A 25,093-nucleotide genomic window follows, 5' to 3' on the forward strand; every position below is an offset into this window, starting at 1 on the left:
TTAATAAATGTGCTAAAAGACCGTTTTGATGGAATTGCATTGCTCGACAACAGCTTGGGTTTATGTTTACAACTGTGACATGGTCTCCAGTCAGAAGAGTCCCTTCTGTACGCATCAAATATTATGAAAGATGAAATTACTACAGTCCCAATTGATGCCACCAGAATTGCTTTATTTCACATTCTTTCTGATTGATGTCCTACAAATTCAACTGAACTTTGCATTCTTGTTTAATGACCTTTTATCCATCCTAAGACTCCAAAGTCTCCTGGTTTAAGCCTTAACAATTTACAACACTGCACATGTAGTACTTTATTCTTTGTCGTTGCCCAGCAGGGCCACTTAAAGATCTGGACACTGATGCACCACTTTATATAAGGGTCATTTAATGGTTGTTTGGATGCATCTCTTCAGCCCTCTGCGATCAACGAGGCAACCTAATACCGCTAACTACCACAAGAGGGCAGTGAGGTAGAGGGATTCGCAGTTCATTAAATTTCAAGAAAGTTAGACCTACATCTGAATTCTGAAAGTTTACTTGACCTGACATCTGCTAAAGAAAAGAAATCCAGAATGTGTTATTGTCGCACTGTATCTCTCGAGATATTTTGATATGTAATCTTTAGTTGTTAGAGTGACAGTAGGCTTTTGAAGATGACACAGCTCAACACGTTTAAGATCATTAAATAAAGTCCATACTGAACATAAATAAAGCCACCGGGCCTGGCTGGAGGCTCGGTGGTTCCGGCTGGATTCGTTTCGCAGGCTGTTTGGGAAGACTTAAAACGGTGCACAGCCGAACACAAGAATGTGCCGTTTTCCAGAGGGGCGGAGACAAGCTCGCCCCGCATCCACACAGCGAGCAAAGCGGCGCACGGGCACAAGCCTCGCCGTGGGCTGCCGTCGACAACCAGCCGCAGTTTACAATAGGAAACAATACGGTGCTCTCGGTTCTTCTGGGCCACAATGATTGGGTGTTTTTTCAGATGCGGAGAGGAGTCGCACCGCCGGGCGGGCATTGTTTCCGTGCTGCTGAACTAAGCAGAACCGTGCGCGGCCAAAGTGACGCTGGGATTCGAACAAGTGACCCCGGCTAACAGAGTTGGAAGCGCGGCTGTTTTTTTTTCTTTAGAGAGAGACGCAGGAGGAAACGACGCAGGGTTACATAAAACACGGATCCCAGCCTGCTATTTAAAGAGCACCCCGTCGGGTGGCCATGAAGAGTGGACCGCCTGCTTTTCTTCCCTCCGTCCGCGTCCAGGCTGCACGGGACAACGTGTGCTTTCTGAAGCGTAACCTGCGCCCGTGAGGCGGGTTTGCGCATCGTAACGTTGTCCAGCGTCTCCCGACGACGACGACCATCATCATGAGGACCACCGAGGAGGCAGAGGGCTTTGACGGCGAGGCCTCCAACACCTCCATGATCTCCGGGGCCAGCAGTCCGTACCAGCCCACCACCGAGCCCGTCCTCTCCAGGAACGTGTTGGGGGCGATACGGTGCGACACGGAGTACCTGAAGTCGTACTTTGGGATTTTAAAGATGGTTGAAGTGGTAAGTCTGAGCACATCACTGCAACGTACACAGATGGTAGCTACAGCTAAAGTAAAACTCAACTATGACGCACCGCTGGTGGATCACATCCACCGAGCAGCCGCTAACATATGGACCACAGGACTGCGGGGAAAGTGCTTTTCTTCTCTAAAGCAATATACTTTTCTCAGTTGACTGCTGTCTATCTCTGAAGTAGGAAGTCCCACAATGTTCATTCAGATAGATGTGGCTCCACAGGTCCTGGTTTACTCTGCGCCACATCCCCTGTGGTGGCGAGTCAGGTTCCATAAACGGTGTGCCGGCCACCTCCATGGCACGAAGAGGTACCGGGGGAGGTAGCTGGGACCACAACTGTCAATTTAGAAAAATGCTTGGCTCGGCACTAATTCATTTGTCAGGATGTAGTAGTGGTGGTGGTGGTGGTGGTGGGGGGGGGGGGGGGGGGGGAGATTCACACACTGTCACTGTTATGTCTAATCAATACGTCTTAACCAGATGTCTGAACTGGGACAGAGGAAACCAGCAAAGTGAGATGAGGGCTCCCCAAAAAGCTCTGGCAAGTCACCAGAGGAGGAAATGTCTATCGAGCCAGAGCCTTTCCTTCTCTTCTGGTGCCAAACCACACAGGCCTGCAAGCTCACACTTGTGATGCAGTGTGTCCACAACAGGAAAAACCAGGGAGTTGAGGAAGCTAGCAATTACCTCTAACAATGTTTGTGGACAGCCAAGCAAACTGGGAGCCCAAACTGCAGAGTTCGGCCTTCACTTTTTTTTTTTTAAAAGAAAATTTGAAGAAAAATGCTTGTGACTGACTTGAGTGTCCCACTTTTCTAACAGCAGTGCACACAGTCGTCCTGTGCAGTTGCGCACACACCTGTGATGTTTACCGTGTGTTCATGGGTAGGAAGCCATCTGTCGTCAGTGTGGGAGCAGTTTGGAGCAAGCGGTGACAAAGAAGAATATTCATATTCACAGTCTTCATCAAACACTGTCTTTGACTTGTCTGCTGAATGACGGCAGAGAATTTATTTTTTCTGTATTTCTTCCACATCCCCAAAGCGTTGGCTAAATGCAGTACAATCTCAAATTGGTAACGCAAGTTCATTGAGGTTCTGCCTAAGATTACAAGCTGACTAGACATTTGATGCTTTTTGTTTCACAACCTGATACAAACAGAATGTAAATGCTGCAGCAAAAACAGCACAGGAAGGTAGAGTGCCATGCAAATATTGCAACTCTTCTAATTTTAAAGCAACGATGAACCAACGAGTGCATAGCCGTCTCCCTTTTTGTTTCTGGAGGATCTGACCAATGGTTCATGTAAATGTGCAGTCAAATCTTCCAGCTATAGCACAGCTGAGGTAAATACATTTGTATTTAAGCATTATCTTAGAAAGGTACAAACAGAAGGAACTATCTACTTGACTGGTTTGTTCAGAGCTGATACTGACTTTCCAGTTTCGAGCTAATCAAATCTCCTCCCCGCCAAGGACGGGACCGCTGAAAGTCATCCAAGTCGACATGCTGTACCGAAGAGGAGGCCTTTGAGGCTCGCTGCCAAGCGTTAATGGCTTCACTGGCTCTCCATTTTTATTGCGCTCTCCTCATTGTTTTGCTCCGTCCCGGCTGAGCATGTGCGATGATCTTTTAGAACTGATCGATGGCGATGCAAAGCCGGCTGCATGTGAGGTGCTTGTACGAATGCGGGGCCGCTTCTGCTTAATCTGGAAACCCGGCGAGGGAGATTTGGTGCCTGTTATTCACATCACTGCGTTAACGGAAAGTTGCTCCGTGGCTAAAAGGGCAGTATGTGTTGTTAATAGATAATCTTTGTACGGCAATGAGTTCCGTCGAGTAATGATTAGCATAGATACACAATTGACTGGTACAGTACATGCTGCATTGTGCCGCACACTTCTTAAAAGATCAAAATATGTTTTTGCACACATGGAGTTTTGCTGTATGAAATACAGGTTGAGATGTCCAGTTTTGCTAATCATCACTCGAGAGTTGGTGTGCCCTCAATACCTCACGTTCATACTTTCATAAGACTTTGCCCAGGAAACTTTTACTGACCCATCGATACTGAGAAGTTCTCAACGCACAGACTCAGGTGCTACTCGATTCCTTGGATGAATATACTGATCAGAAACCGCCCCCAGTAGGATGTAACCTGAGCGAGGTGTGTCCATCTTTGTTTCTACTGTGACTGGGTCAACAAAGACCAACTGATATTCAGCTTATGCCCCTCTACACTGACGGGAATCTGATACCCCACAGAACACCAATGAACCCCTCTTTGTTTCCCAACAAGCCGTATGTCTCCATGATGAATAGCAGTTCACTCATGATGGTATGTGAACCCACGCTTTCCTATTCTAACAAGTGGTAATTAAATATTTTGTTAAGGTGTTTTTTTTTTCAGTCTGTGGATGTTTTGTAATGAAGTTACCAGATGCTCCCAAATGTCAGCGAGCACTTCCTGAGAAAAGATGCCATATGCTCTTTCTGGTCGAAACATTACTTACTCGGGTCTTGTTGGGAGACATGAAGACAACAAGGACATTGTGCAACGAGGGAGACGTGCCGTACGCACAGCAACACACATTCACCTTATTCCCTGGGGCAAATGGAACCTGCATTGTGGCTACTTTTTCCATCCCATACATGATTGTGAGCGGCTGCTGAAGCATATTCAACAATTGTGGGTCTTTTTTATTTTTATTTTTGTGCACAAGGGCCCACAGCACTTGGAGTGCGGCATATAACGTTGAGTAGACTTTGCAGCGAGGCCTCTTTTCTCCTTCGTTCATTGTCCGTCCAGAACAGATGGTGTATAAGCACCACTTTTAAAGGCAGCTAATAATGTGCATAATCCCAAAGATAAGGATTTGTGTGTGTGGGGGGGGGGGAAAGAGAGAACGAGTTGATGAACAGGCTGTGTAGGGGTGATGGATGACATAAAATCAGTACTTATGAGATTATCCAGTAGGGCTTTGGATCCCCTCCCTGCCTGCTCGCCTGTGGCCACCTGACACCTGCCACCTGCTGCACAGGGACCGGGGAAAATGCTTTCTTCAAGAGACATGACATCACCCCGAGGCCCATGCAGCCCTTCACTTCCGTTTGGGTGTAACCCTTTTGGTTGCGTTAGTCACAGATGGACTGCTATCCAACGACACGCTCTAATGTGCCTTCAGCAGCTGCACAAAAGGAAACGTTTGCCTTAGTGACCGGCTGGACAGTGGATCGGCCTTCTCTTGTCTTTGTCGTAGTATGTCGCTCGTTCTGTGAAAGCTGGACATGTTCTGTACATCTTTTAGGTGTTTCCTGTGAGGGGATGTCTCGGCAGTAGATTTGGAAGATTCACAAACGGAAGGGTCAGAAAGCCTAGACTCTACTCATTAATCTGGATAAACAGGCTTGACTATTGGGCTGCTGAGAGGAGGGGTCTTCTGCTAATGAGACTGTTTGTTTGCTCAATGTATTTGTCAAGCGATGCAACCAGCTGTGGTGGATTCAACATCGAAAAACAATCTATATTGGGTTTCACAAACATTCCCAATTTTCAATTTTGAAGATTGATGGACATCTTGGAGCTAGATTAGGGCCCTAATAAACAGGTTTCAAAGTTCTATACACAAGCACTTCTGAGAAAAGGCTGTAGAATTGGTTAAATTCAATTACTTCCCAAAGTGTGGTTCCAAAGATAACTTGTGTCTTAAATAGGCGCACCGAAAACTGGAGAAATATAAATGAGTACATAACCATTCCCCTGAAGTCAGTTTTTCAGTTCTCAATAATGAACTTTGAGATTTGTGACCAGACCCGTCTCTATGGCACAAATCATCGCCTATTTCAAAACTATACAAACAGTCGGTGGCGTCTCTCATTTCATCTTCATATCAATAAATGTTCAGGATGGAGCTCTGCTTGGAGACCATATAGGCCAGTTATACATGTGTCCATCTACTATTGTCAAGTCATTTGTTATGGTGGCAAGACATTTTTAAAGATTTAAAAATGAATTTGAGATGAGGCTTATGTTGGAGTCTCCAGAGGCTCCATGTATGTTAGCATTACAAAACGCAGCGTAATGTCATGTATTAATGGGATTTATGGAATGTCTAATAATGTCGATAGCTTTGGCGTTAAACAGTAAATGCATGGCTATGACACATACAGCAGCCATGTGATCATCTCTAATGTTCTTCCTTCTCTACAGCAAACCACAGAGCCAAGCCGTACAATCCACATGCTCATGACTGATGAAATGGATAAAAAGAAATGCAGATCATAGAGGCGGCATCATTACTTTGTAGTCATCAAAGCAACCGTGAGATGAAGCCGCACTTCAGTCAACTCAGCCTTTTAGTGAAGAGAGGGGAAATAAACACAGATAAGACACAGGGCAAGCCTTAGTGGACATACCTGCTCTTTTCGGCACAAGTACAGGATTTATTTGATAAGGAGTAAAAAAAAGAATTCAGCAAAATATTGTGCCAATTAAAAAAGCTTAAACTGTTGCCGTGGACAATCAACCCTCAACTCATACCCTTCATTATACATTATATTGCATCAACATTATTATACAACATGTCAAACATGCCCCTCTCTGGTAGACCAAGCAGATCTGGTCTGAACTGGTTTGAATTTGGCTGCTTCGGGTTGGTAATATGTTGCAGTGGCATTCTCCTGGTTCTGTTATGTCTCTGAGTCAATCGGTAATCTGTGTGTGGTTTTGTCGGAGGCTAGATGGCAAGAGGAACACCTCAATAGCAGAATTCTTCCCATACTGCGGTTTGTTGATGGATGTTGGCTGGAGGGAGGCCTCTTCTCGGGCTGCCAGGAGTGAGACATTAGAAATGGGCTCACGAACTCTGGTCTATTCATAGGACAATCCCTGCATCATCTGGAAAGACACTCACTGAAAGGTGCAGGAATGGCGACGGTACCCCTTCACCTTCTAGAGCAGTATAACCATGAATATTATCTATTGAAGAAAATATAACACAAGAAATGTGTATGACTGGACAGATTCCAGCCATACAAATCCAACGTATGGTGTCATTGTGAGAGGGTTTATGGCTTCGACTGATATTTAACATGCACATAAACAGTCTACTCAACATGCTCTTCTCCTGTTATTCTTCACTTTAGGTCCTATCGCTCATCGGATTCATCTGCATAGAGACGATCATGATGTGTTCTCCCTGTGGAGGAGTGTACTTCTTTGAGTTTGTCAGCTGCAGCGCTGTCGTGGTAACGGGGGTGCTCCTCCTCATCTTCAGCCTCAACCTGCACACCAAGGTGCCCCACGTCAACTGGAGCCTCACGGTAGGCACACGCAGACCCAATGTGTAGGACCAGACTCATAATATATGGCTTACTCAGTTTATTACAAACACTTCTTAATGAAGGATGGGACAAAAGTCTGAGACCGATGGGCCGACGGTAACCACGTTCTGTGTATGCACGGCCTGCGTGAGAGGTTCCCTCCCCAGAATGCATAGAACCGTAATAGGATGGCGGAAGTATGTTCCACATTCCCATGCTAGGTTATATGTTGTTGCAACAGTTTTGAGGTTGATACACCGATTCAATTCTAAATGTAATTATTTATTTTTTATGATGATTTGAGAAACCACTCCTTAATACCACAATAAGACACCAAGACCTTGAGGAACCCCATCGACCAATCCATGCTGTGCTCAGAAACGCCCTTATTGTCCATGTACCCACAGCCATACGTCCTCCGAAGGCCGTAGGTCTGAACTTACTGGTTGAAAAGTTCCATACTGTTAAATAACATGACAGAGATATGTTACTGATTACGTTGCAGATTCACCTTTGACATACAAAATGTAACTGTTAAAATATGATGCGTTATTATTCATTACCCTGTCCAGCATCATGTTAGCAATATTTCTGACGGCTATCCGCTCTTGCTCTTTGGCTCCAGGGAAGTCCAACATGACACTACACAATAGTTGATTGTAACGTTGTCCCGTAAGCGCGCTACAAACACTGTACGCTGTAAACGGCATCCAGTAGCAAGAGGGAACTGCAGTGAATGAGCTGCTCGCTGTGGGCGACATGCTGGCTCAGTTATGGTTACCCCCAACCCTGAGGCTCCGCCTCCGCTGCTGTTTATTCAAAGTTTATTAATATTGTACACCTTGCGTGTCCAAATTGTAACAAAGTAGACAAAACACTCCTTGAGTTACCAGCAATACATCCGTATTATGCCACAAAAAATCCTAAGAAATGTCATAACATCGTACCTTTTTTTTGCATTCTTTCTGTATATATTCCTTTTTCAGTTATTGTGGAGTCTTTACTGTTTATTAGTTTTGTTTGCTTATTTATAATACTTGTTTTGAACCTTTTTACTATGTCTCTTGTCTGCACTATGCTGCTATAATCCTGTAAATGTCCCCGCTGCGGGACTAATAAAGGATTCTTATCTTACCTCTTATCACAAGCTCATTCTACCAGCAAAACTGTAAAACAATGCTGAGTATGGAGCTGGTTGGAAGTGCCTCCAGGGTATGCATTGACGGCTGTAGGTAAATGAGCTGGTGGGTGTTCTCCAGCAGATACTGGTAGCCCGTCAGTATTTGCCTACACACACTCGTTTGTGTGTACAGAGGAGTGGGGGAATAAATGTCTTCAACTGTATAACCAGAGGCCACACAGTGTACATACCGTAGTAAAGGAGGGGGTGCCTTTGGCTCATAATATTGGTGGCATGACAACAAATGAAACCTTTTTACAGTCTCGCAGGGGCAATCCTTATAATCTTGGTTCTTTTTCTTAAAAGTTCTGTTCTGTTTCTCCTGAGGCTCAACGGCATTTTTCAAGTTAATTAATTTTCCCCTCCGGTTATTAATTGTCAAGAAATGTGCAATTTGTCAACATGTATCATTTGTGTGCAGAAGTACGTTTGGTTGTCTGTTGCCATGAGACTAAGTGGAGGTTATTCTTCAAGTTAATTAAACTTCGACTCGTGGGCTGCGGTTTGGCTCATTGTTATTGCTGGAAACATGTGGTTGTGCAAGTCCTTCATATTTCGTAAAATAAGAAGGTATTTCTATAATTGCATATATTTGGACAACAGCTAATTCTGTGTTTCACTTTTTGGTGGGCGAACTGTCGCAAAGACCGACTTCCAGTTTGATTTCCCAGTCTGAGCCCTGACTCCAAACTGTTGTAATTAGCAAGCACATGACGCGAGGCTCCACTCCAGTTGGAGGCGGTACCCCACGCTGTTTGTGTCTATCAAGTTCAAAGCTGCTCCAGTCACATTCGGCCTCTGAGAATTCCACCGTTGGAAAGCTTTTCAGAGTGTGAACCAAATGTTAACCCCTCTGCTGCCTTTCCCCCGTTTCCTAAACCGAGGACCGACGCTGCCATTCCTCCTCTGTGAAGCGAGCTGTTTTATAATGCGGTCGAGGGAGGGGTTTATCGTACAATTGTGTGCAATGTGATCCCATCTCCTCCAATTCGCCCTCTGTGATGACTTTGGCAGCACGGAGGGGGAAAAGCAGGTCCTGACCGCCTCGCCCTCCCCTGCACAAGGACACAAATGCCACTCTGTGACTTTTTAGTTTTTAAGTTTAGTTCTCGTGAATAAAACTAGCTTTGCTCAACCGGCTAGAGACATAAGGGCACACTACTCGCTGCATTGTTTTCCAAATAACTGTCGGCCACGCTGAGGGGTTGTGGGACAGAAATGGGCCGACCCTAAGGACACACAGAGGGAAGAACATTCACAGCCTAAAGGGGAGAGAGGAATACTGTTGATGTTCTCTGATTAAAAGGAGAGCATCGGTTTATAAATAAACAGTATCTCATCACAGTTGATGCATGAATGAATGACTGGACCTGCCACAGCCTTACACACTAGCAGTGTAACACAACGCTGCTGTCTTTATCTCTTTATGTTCCAAAAATATCTTGTTTTGTCTGAAGTTTTTCAATGTCGTCAAGGGCTAATCAGAGATCCCTTTTTTTTATAGGTTATTTCTAAACAGATTTACCGGTGTTTGTTTTCATTATTCAAATGATGTATTTGTATTACATTGACATACCCACGACACACACACATCATTGTCAAAAACATCCCTCTCCGACAGATACTGGTCAATGTTGCAAGCAAAGATACCCGTTTGGTTTCCACATAATAAAGTAACGGTATGTTGTCTGTACGTATGTGTATGTTAATCCTTTCTCGGACGGTCCCGCGCTATTCTGCCAGTAACGCGTCGACATCTCTCTGCTGAATCAGCACACACAGCTGGGGTTTGTGGTTATTATTAGCCATAGTCATGAATCTCTCATCAGTTCAGACCATCGGGCACTTTGCTCATGTTGTATTTACTTTGTGGAATCCAATAAAAGCTTTCTTGGTTTTCACAGCTGAAGTTTGCCACCCAAGCAGACAAAAGGCATGAAATACTTCGCCACTATCTTTATTTGTCTTTCAAAAAGAATCGGGCAGACATGTAAAAGCCGGAGAGACGTTTTGTTTTTGCATGAAGCTTTGTGGGACTGTTGAGAGAATAGATGTCATAATTAGTCTTCTGCTGCATCCTCCAGGGTTTCCATAGTCGCAGTCCAATGACTATTTCTAGCTTCCATCTTGTGTGCGCAACAGAAACCTAGAACCACATGCATTTATATGAAAAATTAATCCCTGAACAAGCACCCCCCTTTTTTCTTCTTTTTGCAAAAACCCGATAGACAAGCGAAAAACAAAAATGATTGCTGCCTTCTGGTGACAGTCCCGATCCTGGTCTCTTCTGTAAGACCACTTGTTGGAGTTTACTCTCAAAAAGACCACATGGTTGATGCAGATTAGTGTTTACAGAGGCACAAATGGAGTCAACATGTAGTTTAGTTTCCTGCTGTGACGGGGATGCTGTCTTGTTACAAAATGAGCAACTGTTGACCCAGATAAAGTCCTGGGGCTTTGTGCTTTGAGACGATGTAGACACAGTTGGTCACAATTGACAGGATTCAACTGGATTGTCCAACTGCTTGCTATAAGTATTAGATCTCCCCCTGTTAGTTAGTTAGTTATATATATATATATATATATATATATATATATATATATATATATATATATATATATATATATATATATATATATATATATATATATATATATATATATATATAAAAAAAATTGTTTTCTTCTTTTAATTAACTGACTGGATCTTGAGTGAAAATGGAATCTGAACAAAGCACAGAAAAGCCTTTCTAGAAAAGGACACCGGAATGTTAAACAGCATTTCCTGTCTAACCAGTTGGGGCGAGATATATGGGAGTGTGTGTTTGTATTGTGAGCAGTGTTTGTAGTGTGTGTGGTGGCCGGGGTTATGATTGAGTTGCACATTGCCTGCCAGTTAACAGGAGGTGTTATAGTTCCATATTAATGCGTGCCTGATTAAATTGCACAATCAGCTGTTCTACTGCCCCGCTGAGTTGTCTGTTGTGCCTGTTTCAGACGTTCAGCGCTGTGTCATACGAGAAACCACGTCGGTCATGATCACTATCATGCATTTGATCACGAGGCCCCCCCCCCTCCTCTAAGGGCCTGTACTGCTGAGAACAAGAGAGTAACACATCAAGGGCTAGAATCTCTTTCATTCCCCTTCTCATGTGTAAAAAAAAGGTGGCATGGAGTGAGTTGTGTGTAATATGAGGTGCTCGGTGGCTTTTAAGTATATGCTGTTGGCTTTTTTTGCCCTGCTGTCGTTTTAAAGTAGAAAGTCTAGCAGGACGTCCTGCCTGGACGTGGCCTCAGCCTTGTTGCTGAGACAAATACAGGCATTTTGTAATTCATTTCAGATTTCTTTCTTTTTTACACTTTCTTTTTGTCTTTTCACCACAAAACACACATACAGAAATTAAAAATAACAGCAAAAGAAAAAAGGGGTCTGGTTTGCTCTGTCCTCAAAGCACGATACATCCTGAGAAACATTCTAGTGTTATCGTTGACGCGTAAACATTGTCCATTTCTCCCACTTCTCACGACATTGCTCCTCTTGAGCTCTTATTCTGTGAGTTAACACTTCCATATCATGTATATCAGTCACAATTTTCAACCATCCATCTTGTGATGGTGGTTCTATTGTGTGCCGTCTCTTCGTAACAGCCTTTTTACTAGCTGCTAGCAGAATTTTCAGCAGTTACCGGTCTTCCCCTAACACGGTCTCTGATGCCATATTACAAAAGTATAGAAACATACAGGACGTAGGTGTGTCATAGCCCAGAATGTTGACATTAACCATATGGACATTTCCCCAAAACTGTACATAGACAAAATATATGTGAATGGTCTACATTTACTCCCACACATGTCTTCCGACATGGTTAAACAATGGACATTTGCTTGTAATTTGGCGAGTATTTAAGAATCCAATTATATTTTTCCAACAATGTTGGCGCAGATATTGGATTGTTAAATCCTCCAAATATTCGACCAATCATCCTCTGTAATATTCACGCCAAGTTCTTGTTCCCATTTCAGTTTCCTAATTTTTCCATCAAATTTTGATATAAAGTTGATATGTTTCTATATTTCTTTGTGTTGTAAGCTCCTATCATTCTAATTATCCCATGTTTTCCCAAGTTAATTGTGTGCTTTATTTCTGTCAAAGTCCCGTAATTGTAGGTATCTGCAGTGGTCCTGGTTCTTTAGTGAATGTTTATCTTTCAGCTCTTGGAAACTCACGACATTACCATGTTTACTAACTGTACATATTGCTGTTACTATTGAATTTCCCTTCCTTCTACATAACGTTCGAGGTTTTTCCATTTTGCTTCATAATCAGTCGATTACTGGTCTAATTTGAGCTGCATGGAAATATGCCCTACAGTTTGGTAATGCTTTATTTTCCCCAATCTGTAGTGTTTCATATTTGACTCTTGGCCTTTGGCCATTCCATATAAACCTTGAAATGATTTTATCCCAGGCTCTGAACAGAGTTCATAAATACTCAAACACTTTCATTCATGTGATTTGGGGTAAAATAAAACAACACAAACTATTCAAATGATTTAAAAACCGGAGGCCACTGTTATAATATTGTTGCGAGTGCTTTAGATACGTTGACTTCGTTTAATAATAATTGTTATGTCAAGCCTACCTTATGAATATATATACTTTACGTCTACTAAAGTTTAATTTGTGAATTTAAATATGTCATACTTTGTGTGGTGCTGGGGTTTGAACCGTAAGACATTTTTGGTTTTGACCAAAAGATTTTCAGCTGTTAAAAAAAAAAAAAGAAGAAATTTAGAAAAAGAAATACTAAAACTAGCATCACATGTTCTCTTTTTTTGATCAGATAGTTCCTTATTTATTCCACAACGTAAGGCATGTACTAGTACTGATAATGTAATCTGGTCTGTGTCTCCCTGTAGGACCTGGTCAACACGGCCGCCAGCACCTTCTTTTTCTTCTTGGCGTCTCTCGTGTTGGCCTGCATCAACCACAACACTGGAGCTGAAATAGCAGCAGTGGTGAGTGCTCAGAACCGTCCTCTTTTGCCGAGATGTACAGAAACAAAACATGGCAGACACCTTTACACACCGTATCATCATGAAGTTTCCTATCGAGACATATAATATGCATTGAAAAGTGTCAGCAAAGATCTCATTTAGGTTCCCGACTCTTTCACTTGTGTGTTTGTGGCCGAGCAGAATTGAGGAACTGTTCCTGGTTCTGTTTTGTTCTGAGCAGATCATTGAATTATCTGCCTGCTGCCGCCCGGTAGCTTACAGTTGCTATCTGATCCGAGTCACATGCTCCCTGCTTACCGAGCAGATGGCATGTGCTGCCAAAGCAAACCTGAATGCGCATTTCTTTAGCACCAGACCATTTGTGTGCTTGAGTGTGTGTGTGGTTTTAGTAAGCATGATTAAAGTAATTTGTCCCTATGTCTATTCATGCAATTTGAAACGCGCAAACTTTTAAGCATAATCGTATCACTCCCTACATATTTCTGTAAATCAAGTTTGCAGAGGATCTGTGTGGCCATGCAAGCATTTAGTCCTTTGTTTTCACAGACATCGTTATTCTACTTCCTGTTTCCACTTGTTTGCAGATCTTTGGCTTCCTGGTGACAGGTGTGTACGGTATAAACACCTTCCTGGCGGTGCGGAGGTGGCGCCGTGGCAACGGGTGTCAGGGGGCGCCGCAGACCAGCGAGTACATGCGAGCGCGCACAGCATCTCGTGGCGAAATGGAGGCGAGACCGGAGCTTGCGTGAGTGCTGGCAGACAATGGGACTAAATGAAAGTATTCCATTCACGTCTCGAGTGGAAGGGCCGTCTCAAGCTCACCACATGCTTGTGACTTCTCCCGATATCACCTCAGCTGTGCTTTCTGCCCGCCCAGCCACTGTCCACGCCACAGTTGATTGAGCTCTGAGGCTTTGTTTATCAGGCACCCTGTCTTCAGTGGCGCATAAAGACTCTGAAGTGAAGAGCTCCAGACCGAATTGAAGGTATTCTCTGTAACACTTTTCATCCACATATCTTTCTAAGTCGGTATGAACTTCCACGAAGAGCCAAAAGAAAAAAAGGCTGACTTCAACTGTGCACTAACTAGGTGTTGACTTCTCGGAAGGTTTTTGTGTTTCACTGTGAAAGAAGTCGCGTTAAAGAAGGTCAGTTTGCTTATTTCACGCCGCTGGCTGGGAAGCCTGTGGTAATAAATGTGACCGTGGGTCCAGGAAACCACTGGACCAGAAACCTACAGTTAACCAGCAGCACAACAGAAGCACCATAACTTTACGGTTCTTTATTAGATACTGACATCAGCCTTTGGTTTGACCTGTGAGCAAAGCTGTAGATATTCTAATCTCAAGATTACACACGCTGATGATGTTTGTTTCTCCTCCGTCTTGACTAACTTTACAAATGCCTTTCCCATGTGACCTTTAGCTGCTCTCCTGCGAGCAGTTATACAGTAACAGTACAAGGTCATTCTAAACTGCAATAAAGACAGACGGCACAACAAAGGTTCAACATTTTTGAAATGAGTGAAAAGGATCGACTTCTTTGCAACACAAATTCATCCACTGGATTTGACACAATTATGAGACAAATTAAAAGTACCTCTTTCTATCTATTTTGTTCCCCTATATGTGTGTTAACTATCCCAAAAATATTCACGCTAGCATTCTTAACATTTTTATTTCAAGGTGTGTGTTTCGGGCAACACTGTGAGCCAGTAATGAGGAAGTCATTGGTAGCTTGTTACTTTTGCACATATCCACAGTTTCAGCTAACAGATATGTTGACGGTGCATCAGTGAGATTAATTTAGAAATCAGTAGGTGACCTGAGACCAATGCCCTTAGCCTAAAAGACTGTTTCTCAGGTATTGACACGCTCCTTTCGTCTTTGAAACTTTAAAAAAAGATTTGAAATGAAATCACAGGGTGCCTCGAACTGAACGCTGTATTTCTTAATGCCTTGCTAATTATTAGACATGATATGACTATCATAGAGAATGAAAATTACTGTAACTGATTCTTTCATTAAGTGAAAATTAATTTAAAAAGGAAGAGTAAATTGAAGGTAGAGATGGTGGGATGAAAATGCGGTACTTTTAGCATTATTGTCACGGCTTTTATTAAAATGTGTGCATATGTATCTACAGTATATTATCACACTTCATGTATTATAAAATTACTATCATTCCACATTGCAGCTGTTATAAAGCTCATACATGCAGAGCGTGAAACAGATTTTAAATGTCTTCCTATTCGGCTAGTGTACCTGACGAACTGGGAAAAATGCTTTATCTATTTTACGAAGAAGGAAGAAATTTAAACAGAATTGTTGTCTGATATCATTTGAATGCATTGAATGTACACTACAGTTACACGTGTGCGTTTTCTTTAAGACTTATATGTAACCAGGCCGGGTTGAGTTTGTGCTGGGTCTAAATCGACTCAATGGCGCCACCTCCTGGCCGCCATCTAAAATGTATTCCTTGTGACTTTAGAGGACTGTTACAGTACAGCCAGATAAGTGCAGTAGTGTGTGTGTGTGTGTGTGTGTGTGTGTACAAGAGTAGGACCAGAATTGTGTTTGACTGTGGATTTAAATGAAAATAAAAACCATATGGCTTCTTAAACGGCCTCAGAAGTTTCCACATTATATAGAAAGTTTAATTAATCCAGCTTTTCTCATGTTTTTAGTTACTTGTCTCATGTACAACTTCCATTTGTCCTGGTATGGTGACCAAACTACTTTTTATGAAGAGAGAATAACATATATTGTGGTTTTTTTCTTGCATGGATGGATTTGTGTCTGAGTGACGTAAAAATATGCACACTTTGCAGGACAATCATGCAAGTGCATTATGCTATTTGATATAAATTGACCATCGTATCAGTCAAAAACTATCAAGCTGTAGTCCTGTGTATATACAAGTGTTTGCTGCAGTGTGTTATGGTCTATTTCTATTAATAGGGAAGAGAATAAATGCTTTCCATTAGTTGGAGACGTTCTTCATTCCGTGTGCTTTGATTACAACGGCACATCTTGAAGAGCATGCAGCCGTACTAAGCTGTATTCTTGCATTCACAACATTTACAAAAGGATTCACCTCAGTGTATAGTGACAATATTAAATAAAGTAATTTGGACATTATTGAAAGTAGCTTTATTTATTTTTCATAAAATGACAAAACAGTAAAGAAAGAAAAAGAACTTCATATTTCACCAACAATAGTTCAGCAAGGGACCTCCTTTATAACATGGTGCTTTGTTCATCTTTTTTTTTGGTATGTGATTTCACGGCAAAAGGGTACGGTAGAGTTTTGTAGCCGTCGGTAAAATCTCAGATAAACTGAAGGATTTTAGTCTGAAGGATTCTGCCTGGACACCATTCAAACAAAAAAAAATCCCCAGAAGTAAAACAAACTCCCATAAAAGGCAAACCTTGAAAGTATTTCCTTAACTATTAATATGCCAATTGCTCTCAACAGTTGAAATTCCACATGGAAGTTAAAGGCCACAGATTCATCCACTTTTAATTCACAGAGCTGTTGGAGCACTCGTGCATCGCATAAACAGTCGCTGTGGCTAGTGCCGGTAATTCTTCAGTAGTGGCTGCAGAAGAACTGAAGACTCAAAGAAAAAAACAAAGAAAGATTCACATATCGGATATCGAGCATTTAACAGTATAATAATGCATTAAGTATCTACAATGCATTGTTATTTTCACACACACACACACACATCGGTTGAGAAGCACATACAGAGAACAAACTGAAACAAAAGAGCAGAGTCACTCAAACTCTGGGTTAGTTGAACAGATTTTAAAATGGCATTTCTGTCACTTGGATTCATGGCGACGCCCAAACATGGGTCACTCGGTCATATTAAAAACTGTAACGATCCAGAAAAAATGTCGTGGGAAAGCAATTAAAGGAATTCTGCTGTACCAAAAGTCAAATGTATAGGAAGGTAGGTTAATATCACCCTCAAGCTATAACACATGCACTCTTGTAGAGTTTAGAGGTTGTAACCAGCCAACCTGTTTGTCTATGTACTGTACATAGTTTTCTTATTGTACTAAAAATGTATAAATGGTGATGATGCCCCACTTACATGCTTCATTATTGTCACACCTAAACATGTATTCAATAATTACATTAATGTAGTGTTGTAGTTTAATTTGTCTGTAAATATGGTCACAGTACGTGCACAAAAGTCAATATTAATCATTATTTCAGGTTTAGACATATGCTCCCATGTATCATACAAGAAAAGAACCCAATGTCATGAGAACAATCAATTTCCCAGCTTTATGATCATTAAAGTATGAGGATGGCAGTTCTTTTTTCTAAGACTTTTTTTTTTTTTGCATCGTTTTATAAACTACTTGTAATGACCAGTAACGTATAAAGACCAACATATTTGACACATCATCTTAGAATTGTCTCGAATGGATGCTCAACAGAAAAATTCAAAGAGGAAAGTAAGAAAATAAAGGTCAGAATTCCCCAACTACCAATAAATGCACATCATTATTAGAACAAACCAACCAGCAATGTGACCTTGTGGTGATTTCTGCACACAGTATCAAAGTAACCTTGAGACACAATGATGCTAACTTAGAACAATTCTCCTGCAAAGTTTCATTTGACATGATCTTGTCAGCTGGTGGATCTCCTAGTGGTGGTGGTCCGCGGTCTCAGTCCGAATCATCAGAGTTTGAAAACTCATCTAAAAAATGAAACGAGTAAAACTGGTTAGTCTACTGCTTTTTGTGCAAAGAAATGACTAAAATGTCACAGTATATAATACGCCAGAAGATGGTTTACAAAGTCAAACTATAGTATGCCTTAAAATGTCCTAGGATGTGTTAAAGTCAAATGTAAAAATATAATATGCCATAAAGAAGGTTGTAGGATAGTATGTCATGAATCTCATAAAACAGTTTAAAATGTCATTGTGCCATTAAAAAGTAATCATTTAAAATATTATATTATGTCATAGTCATTGATAGAGCCATAGTATAGCAGTCATACACATGTCATATATAGTATGCCAAAAGGTAGTGCTTTGTCACAAAGAATATCACAGTATAGTACGTCATAATAATGTCATAAAAAGGTCATAACCTTGGTGTCCTGATGGCTCCTCATTTGACTCTCCTCCTTGTTTTAGGAAAGTGGCTAGCTCATTGAAAATTAGGTAAAAATCTAAAGCAAAAACGATGGTGGCAATGAACCCAAATATCTGCACAAAAAAAAGAAGAAATCAGGAAAGATGAGAAACTACCATTTAAAACAAGAACGATGAGTCCAGGAAGGCCACTTTCTGTTGTGTTCTTAATACACAAATATGATGAGATGAGTGCAAAAGTCGACTTTACCCCGGCAGCCTTAGAGGAACTGTCCACATATTTGGACACTGAAATGATTGAGATGATGAAGAAGATAATGGAGGCAGACACACATCTCATGAAATCCTTTGAGAGAAAAGCAAGAAACACTATGATGAAGAGGAACACTAACTCCATACCACTTTACAATGTTTCTTCCTTCAGCACTGAAAGACAGGTTTACAATCGACTTTAAAGTTTTAAATTGTATCTGAAAATTGCTCTCACCATCAGAGGCCAGAGGAAGCCTTTAAACCTCTCGTTGAATTTGGTGGAGTAAGCGAACAACAAGAAGAGAGCGGCTAGGAACTCCAGCAGAGGGACGGTCACAAAGGCTGCTGCTGTGGACGCCGCGAAGCACACAAAGGACACAAAGGACAGCGCCTAGAGACGGATAGAGAGAAAGACATGGGACATGTACAGTATGGGGAAGAAACAGTAGCACTATACAAGTCCATTTACCATAGTTTAGTATATTGAAAAATGGCATAGTATGTCCAAATAGTCAACAGTATGTAAAACAAATATTTTAAAAGTCCTCTAGTACAGTGTGTCAAAAAAAAGTCAAGAAATTAAATAGTATATAGTATGTCGAAAAAAGGCGCAATAAAGTCAAACTATAAAAGGTAAAAAGGTCATAACAATACGAATTAAAGAAACGTATGAAAGTTATAATATAGCATGTTGATAAAGGTCTTAGATATACCGTAGTATATAGCATGTCAAAGTCATAGTATGGTGTGTAGAAAACAAAAGCCATAGTATGTTGAAAAAAGTCATGGTTTAGATCAATGAAGAGTTGGAGCCTTAAACAAAAGCTTAACTGAAACCTGTTTCTTTTTGAGATCTAAGACAATTAAGAGCTTTTGAAGACGGCACATTTAAGTCCCTCCTGTCTTGAATTTATAATTATCCAAGTGAGCTGTTGGAAGCCAAAGGCACATTTATAAATACAATGAATCTTCTCCCTCTGAGAGGATGTAAAACTGTCCCAAAGCTCACTTCCTGTAAGGAGATACAGCTTTTCAAAGACAATGTTTTTTCGGAGCGACTTGTTCAGTGTGACACTGAATCCCTCTCGTTCCCTCTCACGCAAACATGCGCGTGCAAACAAACTCGTTATAATAAAAGAGTACGATCAAAAGTGCTCTGCGTTCGCAACAAGTAGTTAGGATGCGAGTAAATTAGCCTGCCCTGTGTTTGACGCTCTCCATTAGAAGTGCTGGACAGATTATATCAGTGCAAATGAAAGCAAGTCCAAACACTGTAATCTCAGACAGGCCCGGCCATCTTGTCTTTGTCATAGTCAGTCATCCCACACTGGCCTGAGGTCAGCATCTCCCCCTGACTGAACCCAGGCTGCTGCAGCTGCTCTTACTTAAAACTGTTGCTCCTCAGCAGCATCCTGTCAGGGATCGATACGATTTCTACAGGTTGATGACACCGTAAACCCGCATTTAATTTAAATTAAACGATTGAGTGGTCATTACTTATACATTCATGATTTGTAAAACAACTGTGTCATTACTAAATCTATTTAGTTGTTTGCACTAATCAGCTGAAATATTGAGTGCAACGATCATGCTTGGACTAAAGAAAATAAATAATTCTAGTGAACTGATGATACTAATGTGGACTTAAATATGTCTACTACATCCATTTAAGGTTATAAGTTGACCCGACTTGACCTGTTTAGTTTCTTTCATGGGTAAACACTGAAATGGTTTGAGGCAACAAGTTTCCATGCGCATTTTAAGTAAAGTCAACGAGGTCGGGCTGAGAGTGTAGAGGCCTTTCTTTGAGTTCCTCAGTAGATGCTCGGGCATGTTTGCTTATGGAGAATAGGGTCTGGGATGACTATGATGCACTATAAAAACAGAGCAGCTGGCATAGTCTCTACATTTTCTTGTGCTGTACATAATCTGGCAAAAAGAAATCTCACATCATATCAGAAAGGAACATGTCTGGTAAGTGCCACTGCATTAAGGCTGCGACTAACACTTCTTGTTTAGTTCCAATCATGTTTGAGGTTATAATGAATTGATGGTTTGGTCAATGAAAATAGTGAAAATAGTGAAAAAAGTTTTAAAAAAATGTCCATCACAACTTCCCCGGGGGCCCACGGTTACATTTGAAAATCTCTTGTTTTATCCAAAAGCCAAATATATAATATGTATAATAAAATATAAACATTCATTATAATTGCAGTTTTACTTGATAATAATTCCAAAATTGTTGTCGGTGATTACATTTTTCCGTCAAATGACTGATCGTGGAGTCGTTTGTTTTGCAAACTCTATCAAAATGAACTGTACTATAACAAACTGTACTATGAAGTGGGGTTCGGACGGGGGAGAGCGAGCCGTCAAAGCATTGCCCTTAGAAGGCATGCGATGAGTCGACTGAGTCTTGAAGGCAGTGACACTCGCTGTGAGTGCATCTGGGGACTTTTAAACTCACAAAAACATCATAAATCCTGAGGCCACAAACACATTAGGCGGCACACTGAGCTCATGATTCTGACAGTCCAATCAGTTTACACCACCTAGGCAGGAGGCACACGTTGCACACAGTTACCGCACCATGCACCCTTTATTAACAGCTTGTTTGCATTTTGGAAACATTTCAAACGCTACATTAAGTTTACACCCTGTGATTTCACATTCCTTATTGGGCCTGTTGCCGGCTGGGACTGAGAATCCTAATGAGAAATACACAGTTCTCTGACTGACACACTGTGTATAATAATGCATGCTCAGCAGGATCTGTGTCTGACTAATACTCCCAAGAATGGAAGAACTACGGGCTGTGTTCACTTTACTCACATCTAAGAGTTGGGTTCATTAAATGTGAGCTCATATAACACTACCTGTAAGCTGTTAACTGTATCAGAAACACAATACAGCTATGACACTATATTCCAGGACACGCAGTACAGCGCGGAGGTTGCAGTTCAAAATACAGTACCATACAATACAGTAGAATACCAGGGATGGTGAACAGGCCACGGTTAACCTTGTGAAACAAAGCTACAACCAAATGAATCCCAAAGTACTACTGTTCCACACCAATGAACAATAACAATAAACATGAGTTCAGTCAAAAAAGCAACATGTAAAAAGTAGTTCCAATTCGGGTTGTATGACAACACAGTGTGAGAATCGTCAACCGTCAGCAATTTCCCCCATACTGTTTTACTGTGTATCCTTTTAATATCTCTGCTTGTGTTACATCATTTGTACAATGTTGCAAACCTAGAACAAAGACTGTTTTATGGCATATTGGGCTTTTTATTTTTACTTTATGAGTAAGTCCCTTTCTTGGTCAGGTATTTCATTTGCTGGATTCGCCAAAATTTAAAGCTATTCTGGTTATAAGTTTGTCACTGTTTGTACATCACAGACATCAATACATAGATACGTTTTCTTTCCATTCTGTGTATCTTCCAGAGTAACAGGGACACTGTGTCTGTAAATAAAGGCTGCTGTTGAGTTTTTAAAATGCAATTTCTCAATAATGTGAGCGCTTCTAAACTAAATTCCGTTCCCCTCCATTGTATTAAGAAACAGATCTCAAAACATGCATACATAAAAACAAAATGAGCAAGGCCACATATAACGAGAGGTCAATGAAACACGTGTTTTTCAGAGTTTGGTATTCAAATTGACCCTTCATGTCTGAGATAAAAGTTCAACTAAACAAAACCTGTGCCACCTCACACGCTTACCACACACACACACACACACACACACACACACACACACACACACACACACACACACACACACACACACACACACACACACACACACACACACACACACACACAGCAGCACACACTGCTGCTGCTGCCTACTGTCAGAGAGGCCAATTGGCTTTTTAGTTATGCAGAAGCATTTTAGCCTTGGGGGGAAGATCACGGTCACATTGTTGAGTAGCAGTCAAGAGGCTGTATTGTGTGTGTGTGTGTGTGTGTGTGTGTGTGTGTGTGTGTGTGTGTGTGTGTGTGTAGGATGACTGCTCTCTCACATGACACTGATTTAAGGGTGCATGCAATAGTTAGTGCAGTGAGACCCTTCCTGTGAGAAATGCCTGACGCTGGTCATCTTCCCATCACCACTAACACCATCACACACAGTCAGTCCCCCCACTTGAAAAGTGAATAAAGAAAGTAACTACTCTATGAACTATTACCAAAAGCTGTTTTGAAATAGCTAAAACACTGAGTGTTTAGCTTGAACACTGTCTCTGTGCAATGGACACGATGGTCAGAGTGTCTATAACCCACTAGAAATGTTCGTTCCCAGTTTGAGGCGTTTACCTCATTGTTGATCTTCACGGCGCATGGAAACCCCGTGAAGGACACTGACTGACCCATATTCAAAATTACAGTGAAATTACAGTTATTTACAAACGTGCGTTAAAGCAACACATCGCTGCAGCTGCCATGACGCTTTGAAAACCGCACATGCAAGTATAAATCCAAAACGTCGCGCGCTTTGGGGCTTTTTTTTGTGCGTATTTGGCGAAACGTGGCGCAGTAAGAGTTCCATTTGTTTCCGAAGTGATCGCTCGGGTCATTTCTTACCACTTCAGCAATAAGCAGTATTCCTTTCCTCGAGGAGGCGAACTCTTTGCTCGGGAGAACAGAGAGGAGGACATTCTGGCGCGGCCGATTCGAGTTGGGAGCCTCGATGTCCCCCATGGTTGGAAAAAAAAAAGATCGAAACTCTCCTGCAACTCAAAAAGTAGTCCGGACAACAATGCAACGTAACGGATTCAAGGCAAACACAACGCGAACAAAGATGTGCGGAGGCGTCGGGCTTCTTTCTCGTTGGTGGAAACGGAAACAATGACAGCGCGGAAACGCAGCGCGAGCTTCCAAAAAAGTGCAACATCTGCTTTCTCCAGATGTGAAACGCGATGACCCCCTCCCCCCCCCCCCCCCCCCCCCCCCCCCCGAGCTGCATATGCAACACAATCCCGAGCCACTCATTGGAAACATTCAACTCATGGTGTCACAAGGTAAATGAACAATGTTTATTGATATTTGTTGTTTACATTAAATGTGTCAATTAAAAAAAAAAAAACATCTAAAAACATCTTTCAGAAACAAGTTGCATTATCAATTCGAATTACGACGACTGGAATCATAAGAGGCCGAAGACTGGTACACGCTTGAAGTCGAAGGGAAACAAATTGAGAAGAAGCTTTACTCAAACAAGTCATTGGTTGTCTTGAGCTTCGCTTCTGGGCTTGTTGAATGTGATGTTCTTGAAAAGCATGAAGCAGTCCACACACAGCAGCCCAGCTGACATGAAAGCAACTATCTGCAAATAAAGAACATATTTAAAGATAAATAGACAAATGCATAACACGTTGTATGTACACTCAACAACAATGTGTGTGTGAGACATGGATATTGTTTGGTTTCAACACAAATTTACATGCAAAATCAAAGCTTAGATCATTTTTTATTGACTGCTTTTAGGGGGAAAATACAATCCACATATCAAATCTAGGCCACGAGACTAAGATTGCAATTATAGATTAAAGAAATATGTCTCACCCCTCCAACCAGTGTGCCTGTGACAGTGTATGTAGTCATCGCCAGCACGCTCAAGACAATAAAGTAGACTGCTGCAAACGCAGAGTTAAAAACATCCTGAAGAGAAGAACAAGTACTGTAGAAATGCAACATGTACAATCGTCTGAAACGTGGATGTGCCGTTCAACAACATCACCCACAACGAGAGGCCAAAAGAAGAAGGTCAGTCTTTTGTTGAGTTTGAACGCGTACAGCAGCAGCAGGAGTGAAGTGATCACAAACTCCAACACTGTGGCTGTGACGTACTTTGGCCTCGATGCTACAGCGAAACACACAAATGCCACGAGCAGAGTCGCCTGAAGCCAAAAGAAGAGACACCAGAAATACTTAGGAATGTAATACTTGGGAACATTACATTCTAAAACCTCATACATTTAAATATTAACACATTATTGAACTGTTGAGCGTCGAGCAGAGATCAACACATCAGTTCACTCGTTGCCTTCCTTCATACCAAACAGGAACTGAGTCCCGGCTGATGTTGCCACATCACACATTTTAAACCAGTCTCTCTTTCAGCCTCTTTAAAGTCTCGGTATGTCAATGTGGGTCACTACTAGCAACAATCTAGTTCTAATAACACGGCTAACTAACGTTTAAAGCTAATTGGTGGTGCTACTTTGTTATTGCCTTGTGTGTCTGTTCCCCTTTTAATGTGCACAGGACACATCTTAGCTCTGTTAGTACTTCTGTTGGAAACTAACAAATGTTCAATCTTTTGGAGGTGTGCAAAACGTCTCACCATCTCTGCTACTTTCAGGATCCCCCTCTTGGATTTGATGAAAGCCGTATTCACCTCTAGGGTTGTTATTCTATTTTCATCCTCCATGTTACGCTTTCTTTTGCAAAAGACAGCTCACTGTTTCCTGAAACAAGCAATTTCCTTTTAGCTGTAGGAAATGACTGTGTGAAGGAATATGCGCAATAATTTCACACCAGCAGCTACTTGGCACATCTACTGAAAAAAAAGCTAAACAAGACCTCCATAACTAATTATGTGCTCTGACTTTCAAA

The 25,093-nt window shown here is 41.6% G+C and overlaps 3 protein-coding genes across 3 annotated transcripts; 1 reads left to right on the forward strand and 2 right to left on the reverse strand.

Annotated features, from left to right (window-relative positions):
- The first annotated feature begins 785 nt into the window (after positions 1 to 785).
- Positions 786 to 15,712, forward strand: cmtm4 (CKLF-like MARVEL transmembrane domain containing 4). The gene is made up of 4 exons (XM_034562755.1): positions 786 to 1,552; positions 6,713 to 6,889; positions 12,989 to 13,087; positions 13,672 to 15,712. The coding sequence occupies exons 1-4, from the start codon at positions 1,367 to 1,369 to the stop codon at positions 13,834 to 13,836; spliced, it is 627 nt and encodes a 208-aa protein (XP_034418646.1). The 5' UTR covers positions 786 to 1,366; the 3' UTR covers positions 13,837 to 15,712.
- Positions 15,713 to 16,225: 513 nt separating this feature from the next.
- On the reverse strand, positions 16,226 to 23,366 carry cmtm3 (CKLF-like MARVEL transmembrane domain containing 3). Its single transcript, XM_034562771.1, has 5 exons — positions 23,060 to 23,366; positions 18,700 to 18,855; positions 18,463 to 18,558; positions 18,209 to 18,326; positions 16,226 to 17,810 (listed from the first exon to the last, which is right to left on the reverse strand). The coding sequence occupies exons 1-5, from the start codon at positions 23,174 to 23,176 to the stop codon at positions 17,779 to 17,781; spliced, it is 519 nt and encodes a 172-aa protein (XP_034418662.1). The 5' UTR covers positions 23,177 to 23,366; the 3' UTR covers positions 16,226 to 17,778.
- Positions 23,367 to 23,497: 131 nt separating this feature from the next.
- Positions 23,498 to 24,981, reverse strand: LOC117725931 (chemokine-like factor). The gene is made up of 4 exons (XM_034525822.1): positions 24,822 to 24,981; positions 24,220 to 24,375; positions 24,041 to 24,136; positions 23,498 to 23,801 (listed from the first exon to the last, which is right to left on the reverse strand). Exons 1-4 carry the CDS (start codon positions 24,906 to 24,908, stop codon positions 23,697 to 23,699), a joined length of 444 nt encoding a protein of 147 aa, XP_034381713.1. The 5' UTR covers positions 24,909 to 24,981; the 3' UTR covers positions 23,498 to 23,696.
- Between the last annotated feature and the right edge of the window lie 112 nt (positions 24,982 to 25,093).

The sequence above is a fragment of the Cyclopterus lumpus genome, chromosome 3 (assembly GCF_009769545.1).
Source record: "Cyclopterus lumpus isolate fCycLum1 chromosome 3, fCycLum1.pri, whole genome shotgun sequence".
NCBI lineage: Eukaryota > Metazoa > Chordata > Actinopteri > Perciformes > Cyclopteridae > Cyclopterus > Cyclopterus lumpus.